Consider the following 14,183-nt stretch of genomic DNA (forward strand, 5'->3'; position numbering starts at 1 on the left):
TAAAGTACTGCCAGGCTATTTTCCAAAGTGGCTGCACCACTTTACACTCTTACCAGCAGTGTATGAGGGTTCCAATTTCTCCACCTCCTCACCAGCTCTTATTATTGTCCATCTTATTTGTTTTAGCCATCCTAATGGATGTGAAGTGGCATCTCATTGGAGTTTTGATTTGCATTTCCCTGATGGCAGATGATAGTGAGCAACTTTTCGACATGCTCATTAGCCATTTGTATATCTTCTTTGGAGAACTATCTCTTCAGATCCTTTTCTCATTTTAAAATTGGGTTTACAATAACTTTTTGACATATTACAAAAGAATATGTTCACCGAAGAAAACTTAGAAGCTATGTACGAGCATAATAAAAATAATAAATGCCATTTAGCAAGCATATATTGCAAACACTGTCCTAAACTCCTTCCATGCTTGCCCTATACCACAGAGGTAGAAATAACAATAGCTAATGTTTACTGAGCTCCTCTTAGGTACCAGGCTCTCTTCCACATAGCATCTCATTTAATCCTCCCAATGGCCTGTTCGATTTTCACCACACTCAGTTTTCAACAAAGAAACTGAGTCACAGAAACATTAAGTAATTTGCCTACCTGCACACAGCTAGCTGGTGGCAGAACCAGAGTTTGGACTCAGGCAGTCTGTCTCTCCAGCTTTTGCACTCAACCACAACCCTGTGCATTTCTGAATCCAGAGGCTTTGAGCAGAACCATTGCAGTACATTGTGTTTTTTTTTGCTCTCCTGAAGTAAAATAAAGTATCTCCTTTGATGATTATTATTTTCTTAATGCAAAATGGCAGAAATTTCCGTCAGAGACCCCTGAAGGTTTAGAAATTGTTTAATTTCCACTGACTTTTCTTTCTTTTTGATTGTTTCTTTTTTTTCCCCTCCATAAGCTTTGGGAAACAGGAACCAAGTCCTTCCATACTCTGATGTTAATTCCAAACTGGAAATTGCCAATATGATGTTCTCCATGTCTACCTGCCCAAGAATCAATCAGAGTAAGGGAGGATGTAGGGGCTCCCTACGGTGCTTCTGGACTTCCAGGGTTTCACAGATCTGGCTTCGACTGTTTGCAACTTCTTACTTACCTCTGTGACTGTAATCAAATAACTTAACCTCCCTGCCTACCTCATCGTGCCTGGCGGAGTAAAGGATGTGGGAGCAGGGAGACAAGAGACAGGTTCATTTCCCCGCTTTGCACTTGTGTGGTTTTTGCAAGTCCCTTCACCTCGTGGGGCCTAATTTTGCCCAGCTGTAAAGTAAATGGGTAGGACCCCAGGCGCTCTGAGGTGTCTTCTGGCTCTGACGTTCTGTGTTCTGTGCCTACTTCTGCGTTGTAAAGAATGAACATTAAGGTGATGTCTCTCACAAAACCATTTTTTGTTCAAAACGGTGACTCCTAGGTAGGGATTTCAAGGGGAAATTTTACGAGGCCTGGAAGGATGTACGGGGAATAAGATGTACTGCTATTTCTAGGAAGGAGGTGGGCGTGGCGGGCTCTGAGAGGGGTGTGCGGACCGCGGAGCATCCTCACAGGCTGAGAGGGCGTCCGCAGGTTAGAGCGGAGGCCGAGGCCAGCGAGGACCGAACTGCAGCGGCTGCGCACTGGCGCGCCCAGCCGGCCGATTTGCGTGTCTCCGCCTCTGCGACGAGCTGGTTGGGTGGACTGGTCTGGCGCCGCGCGCGGATTGGCTGCGCGGCCCGCCGCTCAGGTCCAGGAGCGGACGGTTCCTACTGCGGCTGGGCACCGGCTCCGCTCCCGCGTCGGCCCGCGCTCCAGCTGCGCCCGGCCCGGCCCCGGCCCGGCTCGGCCCGGCCCCGGCCTCCGAGCGAAGGCGCCGCTGCCGCCTGGGCCGCTCCCAGGGCCATGAGGAGGCGGCGGCAGCCACTGCGGCCCGCGTCAAGGTGACCGGCCGGGACTGCGGCGGCAGCGGCGAGAGCGGGCGGTGAGAAGAGCGGCCCGCGGAGCGGGGCGGGGCGGGGCGGGGCGGGGCTCTGAGGGCCGGGCCGCAGGGAGCTGCAGGTGCGGGGGGCGGGACCCGGAGGGGCCGCTGGGCCGGGGAGGGGCCTCGGGGCGGGAGGCGGGGCCGGGGGCAGGGGTGGTGTCGGGCGGGTTCAGGGTCGCGGGGGGCCGGGCCGGGGGGGGGGGGGGGGGGGGGGGGGGGGGGGGGGGGGGGGGGGGGGGGGGGGGGGGGGGGGGGGGGGGGTGGAGGTGGGGACAGGCCTCAGGTGTGTGGGGGCGGGGCTGGTGGAGGCAGTTGGGCGGGGCAGAGGGGGCCGCAGGTGTGGGGGCGGGGCCAGGTGGGACCACGATTTGGCAGTGGGAGGGGGCTGCGAGTTGAGGCCGGAGCTGCTGGAGATCCCGGGCCTGAGGAAACCACAGGTGCAAAGGGCGGAGCCAGGGAGCCCTGCAGGGGCGGGGGGCGGGGCCCCGAGTGGTTGCAGGTCCGGAAGCGGTGCCCCAGGTGAGGAGCGGGCGGAGGGCGAGTGGTCCCTGGCGAAGGGAGTGCAGCCCTCTCCGTTGTCCAGGGGGGCTTGGGGTGGGCCCAGGAGCTTTGAGCTCTCTGAAGATTCTGGAGGCTTCGAGGGTTGCTGCTGGGCCGGAGGGGCCGGCCAGGCCTGCCTGTGCCTCTCCTGAGGCTGACTTGGGTCTCTGTCGCCCGGTTATTAGGCTGGCGGTTTCTCCTATGCCACACTGTGCCTTAAGTGGGGCGCGTCGTTTTTCGTGTCTCTGGGGCTTTCCCTGTTGCTGTTGCTGGGGGCATGCCTCGATTGGGGTTGGCGGTTGGCATTCATTGGATGATTAGAAATGTGGTTGAGAAATGTTGCTTGCTGGAAGAGTAGTTAGTGTGAAGCTTGAAGGGTCCTGGTACCAGATGCTGCTGCCGATCTTAGTAATGGCAGTTCCCAAAAGACTGACATGGCAGCCTGGTGACGGGGAAGAACAGAAATGAGGGTTCAGAAGCTTTTGCCTCTGTGTAACCCCTGGAGAGTCTTTCACTTCTCCGAGCTCTGTGTCTTCCTTCGCAAAACGAGCATCTGAGCATGGAGCATCGTGCTACCTGCCTTGTGTGCCTCCCAGGGGCTTTGTGAGGATAGGATGGAAAAATGCTTACTGAGCAAATCGTGGGGTAAAGTTATGAGTCTCCTTCCTCTTTGCCGATGGGAAGGTTGGATTCAGAGACTGGGGGCTTAAAGGGGAAGTTGGATTCAGGGTATTTCTAATTAGCAGATCTTTTTCTTATTTGAGTTTGGGATGAGGTTTGTAGCAGAGTCCCCAAAAGACAGTCTCGGATCTGACTTGGATCATGACCTCTGAGGGAGATGTGGCAGGGAGCAATGGCAGGTGGAAAGTGAGGAACATTTAATTGTTTGCTGACCTTTAGACCCCAACCCCATTGAGGACTCTGAGCTGGATCATGAGGCTCAGGCTTGAGCCCTATGGAATTCTCCCTCCCCATCCAAGTAGAAACTCTGATTTTACCACATTCCAGAAAGAATACCCTAAAAAGAGGGGAATGTGAGAATTCATTAGCTTCCTACGGGAGCAGAGAGAAGAAATCAAGCTGAGAGGACCCTCTCCTATCCAGAAGATGTCCTATACCCATGTGTGTGACCTTTTGGCACACAGTACCTTTCTTCACTAGCAGTTTGACCATTCCAAACTGTCATTTCTCCTACCTGCATTTCATGGACAGAGAGAAGGCAGGAGGAAGCTTCTCTTACACTGGCCTGCATTTTTCTTTACTTTAGAAGCTATGAAACTTTTGGAGGCGAACCACCATGGTGCTGGCCCCTCTCACTACCACTCAGCTGGTGTGGCAGTGACCCAGTGGCATCATGGGATCTCAGGGATGGGTCCTTACTGGGGCCTGTGTTTATGTGGCAGGCACCCAGAGGGCCTAGAAGCAACATGTGTGATGTCCCTTTCTGTCCTAGCAGAAACTGTGTAAATGGTTCTCAAAGATTGCTGCCCTCTGGGTTACCATCTGTGGGTTAAAAGGAAAGCCCAAACTTGGTGGTGCACAAAAGTTAGAACATGCATTGAATAATGAGGGGATTGGCTTTTTGATTGTTATTATTGGAGTGACAACACCCAGGGTTGAGAGAGAAACTTCATTAATGGAAAATGTTAAAACCGAGGCTTTCTGTGATATGGCCCCAGTTTACCTTTTTATTTTTTAAAGATTTATTATTTATTTATTTATTTTAGAGAGAGAGAGAGAGAGAGAGAGAATGCGAGTGGGGGGAGGGGCAGAGGGAGAGAGAGAATCTCAAGCAGACTCCACGCTGAGCACAGAGCCTGAGATGGGGCTCAATCTCAGGACCCTGAGATCATGGCCTGAGCTGAAATCAAGAGTCAGACACTTAACGGACTGAGCCACCCGGGTGTGGCCCCCCCTCCCCCAGTCTACCTTTTAAAATTGATTTTCCTGTTCAGTATGGAGGGTGAAGGCTCTGGCTTGGAAGTCAGACAGGTCTGTGTTGGAAGCCTTATGCGCTAGTTTCTCAGCTTCTCAGAGCTTTGTTTTCCTTATTTGTGAAACAAGGATAATCATGCCCACCTTGAGAAGTTATGAAGAATAAATGACACAGGAGATGTGAAAGCACCTGATGTATCAGGCACTTAGTGTTAGGGTCCCTTTCTCCCCTCCCTGCCTGCTCATCTTTCAACACAACAGAACAGCATGAAGCCTGTAGGGAGAGCAGGACTGGTAATTCTGAGGCCTTCACTTCTTATGTAACCTTGAACAGATCCCTTCCCCAGATCTCCATTTTCTAGGTTGAATGAGGATGGTTTTAGACTGTGAACATCAAGGGTCGTCCTTGCTCTGGCATTCTTTCATTAGCATGCTGTCCCTATTTTCCTGAAAGGCAGGAAGGAAGAAAATAATGACCTGTTTAGTTCTTTTTAAAAAAAAAATCTGTCTAGCACTTTGCGTAGCACACAGTAGGTGCTCATTAAATACTTGTTGAAGGAACAGATGAAGGAGTTTAGGAAGAAGGTGTAGGAAATTGTTCCTGCTGCTTATATGTATGTTGTATCTCTGTCTTCAAAATTCTGTTGATTTAGTTGCAAAAACATATTGCAACATTAGTGGAATTGGTGAACCTCAGCATGGAAGACAAAAACTGTTTCACAGTCCTGATTTACCACAGATTAAGTTCATCCAGTTTTTGTTCATAAGCTTTTTCATGGTTGCAGTTATATGTATGTGAGCATTTGGGAGCGGCCTGGCAAAAAGTGGCATCTTTAAATGGTGTTTTTAATCTTATTTTTTTAAGAAGTTAAAAAAAAATCACACATGGATTCTCTTTTTAAAGGCAAGTAATTCAGAGGGGAACAAATTGTAAAAAGGGTGTTTCTTGCCTCAAGCTGCCAGTCCTTCTCCCTGGGGGCAACCACTATTACCATTTTCTTGTTTATTATATATTCTTTCTCTTACACAAAGAATAGTGTCTGTACATACTCTTTCTCCTTCGTCTATTCACTTGATCTGTTTTGGAAATTGTTTCAACATTGGAAAATGTTCCAGTTGGTACATACAGTTCCTTATTAATAAATGTTTTTGACTGATGTTGTAAGAAGTTTTGTCCATGCCTCTCCCCTCTCCCCCCCCACCATGATGTTTACTCAGTAATGGTTAGCAGTCATTGTTGAGAAGAGTAGTAAGGGACATCCCTTGTTCTTTTCTGGGAAACAAATGGCTTTGGTCCCATTGAACAATAGATTACAGGCAATCCACGTATCTGGATGCAGGCAGACAACAGAAAGAAAGGAAAAGGGATTTTTTTACTAGTAATTGAAAACTGATTTTCCATTCAGCCCTTGATTCAAAGTTTGGCTGTTACTTACTGGCTGTATGACTTGGGATGATCTACCTAATCTTTCCGAATTTCACTTTCCTTATCTGTAAAATGGATGATGTTAATAAAATCTGCCTTTTGGGGGTTTTTTGTGGAGGAAATGAGATCATGCATACCAAGTACTTGCGGCGATACCAGGTTGTAGTGGATGCTCAAGAAGAGGTATCTGCCATGTTGTTAATAACCTGATGGAAACTCTTTTATTCTTTGTCAGCAGGTGTTTACTGGGCAGTTGAGGGTGAGCCATCGACAATGCCCAAAGTCCTTGCCCTTGAGATGCCCACATAGTGCGCAGGAAGACAGGCACACAAGCCACTGGCTGTAGAACAGTATGGTGGGCCCGATGTTGGGGTGGTGCAGTATGGGGGTCATGGAGGCAGGAAACAATGACTTCTCCTTGGGTGATTTGGGATTGGCTTCCCAGCTCAAATAGCCCCTCCTTTGTGAAACCTGCTCTGTTCTTTTAGGCACAAGTGACCACTCCTGTTTGTGTTCCCTTGACTTTGATTGTGTGCCTGCCTTGATCAGAGTATGCATTGTGTTATGGCATGCATTACTTTATGTCTGTGGCTCCTCCCTGCACAGGGGAACTCTCCTACTTTCTTTGCTGCCAGGACTTCAGGGTAGGTTCTTTTTGGCCATTGTGATGGACCTCCACTCCATCATAGCTACCGAATGTTGGCAAGCTCTTATTGATAAGCCATCAGGTCTCTAGAGAAACCCAGTCTCTGGGCTCTATTCCTTCACTTTCCAAGTATTTGAGTGCTGACTCTGAGACAGGCATGTGTTGTGCCATATACTAGCTATAGGCTTTGGGTATGGTCGGTCATACTTGTCCAAAAAGTCTTGGAGATGGGAGAGGAAAGAAATATTTCTCCAGATGCTCCAGGACAAGAGGGGGAAGCAGAAAAAAGCACAACTCTAAAAATGAACTGCTTATACTTGCTGAAGCCCACCTTGCCTTTCCTCAGAAGTATGGCTGCTCATCCTTCCCTTGGAGTGGGGTTGTGGAGGAGCAGGCTCAAGGGAGCTGAGTAGGTGGTCTGTGGATTTTGACCAGGGGTAGTGGGCAGTTGGTTGGGTTGGGTTCTGTGAGGGGCATCCTTAGGGCCACTTTCTTAAAGGGAGAGGGGGTTTTACTTCCTTTCTGTGGGCATTCATTCACCAGCCTTGCTGGGTTCCTGCTTTTGGCTAAACCCTTTGCTGGATGCTGGGCATATGGAGGTGAAGGAGTTCTGTCCCTGCCTTTGAGGAGCTCATGGTTGGTGGAAGAACCACATGCAAACAGAAGGTGACTGGAAGGCGATTGACTATGACAGAAGACCTTGAATGAAGTGGCCAAGCAGATTCATGCTCTGGAGCCAGGCAGACCTGGGTTCAAATTCTGGTTCTTCCATACACAAGGCCTTGGGCAAGTGTCTCCCTCTCTGTGAATCTTGGTTTACTGGTTTGTTACATGGGGCTTAGCAGTGTTGCCTAACTTAGGACTCTTGCTGAAGATTCAGTGAAATGGTGCAGTAGAATGTTTAGCATGGTGCCTGGCAGAAAACTGATTCTTACAGACTGCTCACATGTTATCCATGGTTCTTAGGGAGCACTGAGAAGCACCTCTTTGGCTGTTTTTTCTGGGTTCTAGTGTAGTGGTAATGGTGCTAGTGGGATGGTGAAGGTGATGGGCACGGTGTCTGAGAAACCAGCTCTGAAGTCAAAGTGCTCAAGGAGTCCTAGGGACACCCCTCATAGGCCCTGTTGACTCTAGGCTATGGGTTTGTCCCCACGTGTTTCCTCCCCCTTTTTTACATGAGCTCTTCTCGAAGGTAGTTTCCCACCCGGCACCATTGTCAGCACCTTTTTTTCTTTGGATCACCTGCACTGATCAATTCCATGACTTTTCCCCAAGGGGAGGCACAAGCCAGGCTTATTTCATGTGCACTTATGGAGGAGAGCAGAGTCCATGAAGACCCAGAATGGCACATCATCCCACAGTTTTTCTACAGAGCTTTAGTTCTTTATGTTCTTTACAGGAGATTTATCTCCTGACACCAGAGTAACAGGGCAGAGCTTAAAGACTCTGGAGTCAGGCCAGTGTGGGTCTGGGTCCTGACTCTACCATTCACAACCCTGATGGCTTTGGGCAAGTGACCACCCCTCTGTTTCCTCATCGATACAGAAGTGTGATGGGACTTACCTCCATGATTCCTGAAAGGCTTCAAGGAGATGATGCAGAATGGGTCTTAGCATGGGGTTCACACACCGTGAACACCCAGTATTGTGAGCTAGAATGATCTTCTCTTCAGCCATTGTTAGAGGGCTTGTAGGATGCTTTTGGGGGAATATTAATTTATTGCCTATGGAAGTTATGTGAGTTATTGCACAAGGAATAGGGTAAAACTCAGGTGTCCTTGGTGGCAGGGGCCAGTAGGAGCACCCAGGGTGGCAGGCAGAACTCAGCCTTTGTTGGGACTGCAGATGCAACCCTTGATGCCCACAAAAGCAGTTGGCTCTTGGTGAGGAGGATGGAGTCACCCTGAGGGTGGGCCCTGTCTCCAGCTGGTCCTGGAAATGAAGGCTGCTTTCCGGAGTTCTTTCTGTCCCTTGCTTGTTTTGTGATTCCATGTAAATAGAGGGTCTTTAATATGAACTGATACAACATTATACTTCTCCTCTTTAGGATTTAAATGTTTTTATTATAAGGTTTTATTTGAAGGTTAAGACAATTACTTAAGTAATCAGAAGGAATTTATATGTTTGGCCTCAGTCAGTGTTTTGTTTGAAAATCATCTTATTAGAGATGAAAGAAAGATTAATGAACGTAATTAAATTTGTGTTTATTGAATGCAGTAATTCTCACTCTTGTATAAGCTTGATAACTAGGTCAAGAGAAATCTGTGCTTTTGATACATTTCTGAGTAATTAAATATTTATGGAAAACAACTTAATAAATTCAGGAGAATATGCTGTGTCTCTTTTTGTGGCACTAAAGTTTGTTTGTGGAATTAGTGACTTTCACTGTTTTGAGATATTTCTTATTTTGTGTCCCTTCTGTAGCTGTGTTTTGTTTTGTCTTTCCTCTATGTACCATATCTCTAACACTTTCGGGCCACTAGCATTTATAGATCGTTCCCCCACGGCTCCCACAGCACCCTGCTGTAGAATGTAATAACACTGTGTGACTAATGATGACTTCCTGGTGACCTGCGGGGGCCCCCCCACCCCCCGATTTTGTAGAGGAAGAGCCTGCACTTGTTCTTGCCATATCCCAGGCCTAGCCCAAGGCTAGTACAAGGCAGACAGAATGTTCTGAGTATGTCACTCCTTCTGCTTAAAACCCTTCGGTGGCTTCTGATTTCTCTTAGAAGAAAGACCAAATCATTAGCATGGCCTGCAGGGTGTAACAATATGCTCTGTGGTGTGGTGGTTGGTGATGTCTTTGTCCTGTAGTGCAATGTTAATGCAGTCTCATCAGATCAGATCGTGGACTGGGGCTGTTTTGCTTGCCATCGGGTCCCTAGTGCCTGGCATAGCATCTGGCATGTAGTAGGTGCCCCATAAATGTTTGTTGAATGAACAAATGAAGTAAATGGTGAGTGTCCAGTAACTGATTTGAATCCAGAAAATGGGAATGTTGTTGTATCTGAGGTCCCTTCATTATAAAATATCTCAACATTTTACAGTCTCTTGACACCTGTTTTTTCAGCCTCATATTGATCGTTGCAGGGCAGTCTTTGAGGTGCAGAGGAGACGGAAGCTCAGGGAGGTTAAACAGATGCCCAGGATGTAGCTATGGGAGAAGCTGAGGGCCCCTCGAGGGTCTTTTCTCACACCCCGTGCTGCTTCAAGGTGTGGTTTCTGACATTGGATGAGCCACAGGGGAGTTAAGGAAATAGGGATTCCTTGGAAGAGGTACTTGTTATAGTTCCTCTTGGTTTTAGTTATTTTAATTTCCTGATAATTGAACTTAAGGAGTTCAATTTGGAGTGATGGGTTTAAGGTGTGGTTTCATTCTAGGAATAAGGGAACCCTGATCTTACTTGTAGGTGGCTAAAGTACAGTAATTACTGACGCATGTGCTGATTGGTTGACACCTAAGATTAGAATTTGTTCTTGTTGGGGAAGCTTTTTGATAAGATTAGAAGTTACTTGATGACTGATATATAGCATTCTTTTGCTCTTTTCAAAAGATGCCGGTTGCTCTAGTTAGCTTATTTCTATCTCTGCATATCCCCACTGCAGGGCTCTTTTGCGATGAGCACTGTTGTGGCCTTTGTCCTCGTCAAATGCGGTGTCCGTCTGTCCCGTAAGTTAGAGGGCATTGAGGCCACTCTTCCCACCTTGCAGCTGAGGACGGGGACTTTGCCAGGGTTTCGTAGTCAGGTGTCCTGATTCCCCACCCAGTAAAACCTGTGGACTTTAGCACATCCATTTGCACCTTGCACTTTCTCAACAACTGCCTGCAGGTCATACAACATGCACATAGACCATGTCCATGAAGAAGCATTTATCTCTGATGAGAACCTCTGCATCAAAGTCCTTTGTTGAATCAACAGCGTGAGTGCGTGGGAAGAGGAACTGAGGCCTGACTTAGTGTACAGCTCTGGGATCCGGTGGTGGCGGCTGGCTGAGAAAAGGCAGTGCCTCTGTGGTCTGTTGGCAATACGTGTGTTGATCTTAGGGAGCTTCCTCATGATCTTAGGGGGCTTCTTAAGGGCTGAGAGCTTCTTGGAACCTAGTTTTATCAAATAGCCAGTATCCTTGTGGAACAGAGAGAGCAGTGTGGTATTATAGAAAAATCACCGGATATGAAGCTGGAATGCCAGGTGTGTCAGTTTGCTGTGACACCTGCTTTCCAAGTAAACAGGAATATCCCTGGTGGGTGTGCATCCTTTCTTCAGTAGGAAAACCCCAGTTTTATCTTCTTCTTTTTTTTTTATTAAGTAATTTCTGTGCTCAGTGTGGGGCTCAGACTCACGACCCCAAGATCAGGAAGGAGTTGCATGCTCTGCAGACTGAGCCTGCCAGGTGCCCCATGGAAAGCCTCGGTTTTAAAATCTGAGATTGCGCCCAGCTGCAGCGCGCCGCCTGGGTGGCTGGGCGGTCCATGGGCAGCAGCGAGGGCCACGATGACAGATTACGGCGAGGAGCAGCGCAACGAGCTGGAGGCTCTGGAGTCCATTTACCCCGACTCCTTCACAGTATTATCAGAAAATCCACCCAGTTTCACCATTACTGTGACATCTGAGGCTGGAGAAAATGATGAAACTGTCCAGACTACCCTCAAGTTTACATACAGTGAAAAATACCCAGATGAAGCTCCTCTTTATGAAATATTCTCCCAGGAAAATCTAGAAGATAATGATGTCTCAGACATCTTAAAACTATTAGCATTACAGGCAGAAGAAAACCTTGGTATGGTGATGATCTTTACTTTAGTGACAGCTGTGCAAGAAAAACTAAATGAAATAGTAGATCAAATAAAAACTAGAAGAGAAGAAGAAAAGAAACAAAAAGAAAAAGAGGCAGAGGAAGCTGAAAAGCAATTATTTCATGGCACTCCTGTTACAATTGAGAATTTCTTAAGTTGGAAGGCCAAGTTTGATGCAGAACTCTTGGAAATTAAAAAGAAACGAATGAAAGAAGAAGAACAAGCAGGAAAAAATAAATTAAGTGGGAAACAGCTCTTTGAAACAGATCATAATCTTGACACATCTGATATCCAGTTTTTGGAAGATGCTGGAAACAACGTGGAGGTAGATGAATCTCTGTTCCAAGAAATGGATGACTTGGAGCTAGAGGATGATGAGGATGATCCCGACTATAATCCTGCTGACCCAGAGAGTGATTTGACTGACTAGTGGACTATCTCCATCTGCAGAGAGGTGTGACTGCCACAGCATCTGTGGCTGTGCTGACGTGTTGATTTTTCTTTCTTTTTTTCTAAGAAAAAATAATTTTCAGGAGAATATTCTTCTGATAGCTTTCGTCATTGAACTTAATAAACTGACCTTAAAGTTTCAAAAAAAAAAAAAAAAAATCTGAGATTGCTTTTCATGGGTTGAGTCAGAGTAAAGAGAGCTGGATGATAGGGAAGTACTGTAGCAGTAATGAAAGGCAGCCATATTCCTTGTTCCTGCCTGTCTTCCAGTTCATCTGTCTGTCCGTCCATCCATCCATCCATCATCCATCCAGTTCTGTTCAGGGCCTACTGAGTTTGGGGCCACAGTACAGAAAAAAGATGAGTCTGGTCCTTGCTATCTTTTAGCTCATAGTCTAGTAGCAGAATTAAAGAAGTATAAAAATGAGTACAAAAGCAATAACAAACAAGTATAGAAAACATTAATTACAGCATTGACGATGGCTACAGAAAAGGAGTACAGGGGTGCCTAGAGGCTGTAAACAGGGCGGCTTTATTGGCTGGGAGGCCCAGAGTGGCTTCCCAGAGGAAAGACTGGTTGGACTTGACCAGGTGAAGAGGTGGCAGCTGCATGGTCACAGTCCCTGTCGGGGCAAGGGCATGGTGGTGGATTCAAGATGTAACAGAGAGCCATTGTGGCTGGAGCACCGAGTGTGAGGGAGATGCTGTAGTGTTCACACCCTGGTGGTCGGTGGTCACAGTGCTGTTTTCTCGACCTGTGCAGGCGTTCCCTGACACAGTCTCTGCTTGCTGACTCTTTTTCAGAACTCCCATCTATCACCCAAAGCGTCCATTACTGAAGCAATACCTGCCATGGTTTCCAAGATAGCAGGTGGCTTTATTTTTATTGCTTTAAAGATTGGTTGCTTCCTTTGCTTCTTGATCTCATTAGTGGTTTTCACTCATGAAGTAAACATCCACTGGACATGTAACTGGGTTTGACACTGCAGGCTTTGCCCTCCGGAGCCCACTTACCTGACAGAGAGGAGTGAGTAAATGATGGTGATGCTGTGTCGGGGGTGGAAAGTAGTGGAAATGGAAGCTCGTGGGGTGGAATCAGACTTGCAGGATCTTAAAGAGAGATTTTCAGTTTCCCAGGTGAAGAGGGACATGAGCCCAGGAAACAGACTATGGGGAGTAACAGAAGCAGGAGAGAGCGGGCTGCGTCTTGGGAATGGTGAGCCCGTGTGGTGTTGCTGGAGCATGAGCTCGTGAAGACAGAGGAGGAGCTTGCAGGAGACGAGATCAGAGAGGTGGTTTTGGGTCAGTACTCAGAGGGACTTGAAGGCAGTGCTTGAGAGTTCAGATGTTATCCTGTGGTCAGCGGAGAATCGTTCTGGAATTATAGGAGGAGGGAAACACTACTAGTTATGATCCTGGTGTAGAGGATGGTTGGTGTGGGAGGAGACTGGTGTGTGGGAGATGCATGAGGGGACGTTGTCCCTGAACCTGGCCATGGGGATAGAGAGGCGGAGACAGGTTCAAGAGAAACTGAGGCAGAGGCGTCCCTCCTTGCAGATTTAGCAGATGGGAGGGCATGGTCAGGGTTTATCACTTTAGTGGTGTGAGGGGCTGGGCCAGTCACAGAGATAAGGAACAGGAAAGGGGTATTGAGTTGAGAAGTAGTGAATTCAGGTTTGACAACAGCCAAACTGAGTTTGGGGTGCCTGTGGGATAGCATTTGGCAGCTGGCCTGCTAGTCTTGGGCTCAGAGAAAGGTCTGGGCCAGAGCAGTGGTTCTCAGTCTTTGGAGCATCAGAATCCCCTGGGGTATTTTAGGGGAGAGAGACTAGTCATCTGTATGTTGCAGTTTTTACAGGTGGTTCTGATGCCCCACTGGTCTAGAGAGAGAGACTTGGGGTCATCCTTGTATAGCTGGCCCTGGAAGTGGTAGGAGAGGGATGGATTACCCAGGAAGGTTCTACATAGTGAGCAGAGGATGCTGAGTGCTGGGGAGCACCAGCATGAGGGGTAGAGCACAGTGGAAGAGTCAGAGAAGGAGCAAGAGAAGGGTCAGTGAGGAAGGAGTAACCTAGGAAGATGATGGTATGGAAATTGGTGGTTGGGCCATCTGCTCCAGCTCTCTCTGCAGGACCTCTGCCCCTGCCCCCTGAAGCTGGGTGCTCCAGGGCCTCCCACTGACACTCTTATTTTCACTAATGTTGGAGCCAGTCTCACATGAGAGAGGTCATTTTAGTTACCTTTGCTTCCATGTGCAAAATAACGGAGGCTCTTGGCTGCAGCCAGTGTCTCAACCCTTCAGCTTCCCTGAGAACCTTCTCAAGCAGTCTCCTCATGCCTTATACTGGTGGTCTTTTGGTCTGAAATCTCTGGCTCCTGAAGCAGGAAAGTTGGGGCTCCATCCAACATTCTGAGGTTCAGGATGGGTC

At 48.0% G+C, this 14,183-nt stretch overlaps 2 protein-coding genes across 6 annotated transcripts in view; both read left to right on the forward strand.

Annotated features, from left to right (window-relative positions):
* Positions 1-1,828: 1,828 nt before the first annotated feature.
* RALGPS1 (Ral GEF with PH domain and SH3 binding motif 1) overlaps positions 1,829-14,183 on the forward strand; it is a 275,705-nt gene continuing 263,350 nt past the window's right edge. For all 5 annotated transcript variants that reach the window (XM_032418858.1, XM_032418855.1, XM_032418857.1 and 2 more), the window contains exon 1: positions 1,829-1,960. The gene's annotated coding sequence lies outside the window, so the exon portion shown is untranslated. The remainder of the gene's footprint in view (positions 1,961-14,183) is intronic.
* Positions 9,344-12,179, forward strand: LOC116641233 (RWD domain-containing protein 1-like). Its single transcript, XM_032418866.1, has one exon. The coding sequence runs from the start codon at positions 10,877-10,879 to the stop codon at positions 11,732-11,734; it is 858 nt and encodes a 285-aa protein (XP_032274757.1). The 5' UTR covers positions 9,344-10,876; the 3' UTR covers positions 11,735-12,179.

The sequence above is a fragment of the Phoca vitulina genome, unplaced genomic scaffold (assembly GCF_004348235.1).
Source record: "Phoca vitulina isolate PV1807 unplaced genomic scaffold, GSC_HSeal_1.0 scaffold21, whole genome shotgun sequence".
Classification (NCBI taxonomy): Eukaryota; Metazoa; Chordata; class Mammalia; order Carnivora; family Phocidae; genus Phoca; species Phoca vitulina.

Coding starts and splice junctions, on each gene's coding strand:
- LOC116641233 (XM_032418866.1), top strand. CDS start 10,877: ATGCTCTGCAGACTGAGCCTGCCAGGTGCCCCATGGAAAGCCTCGGTT.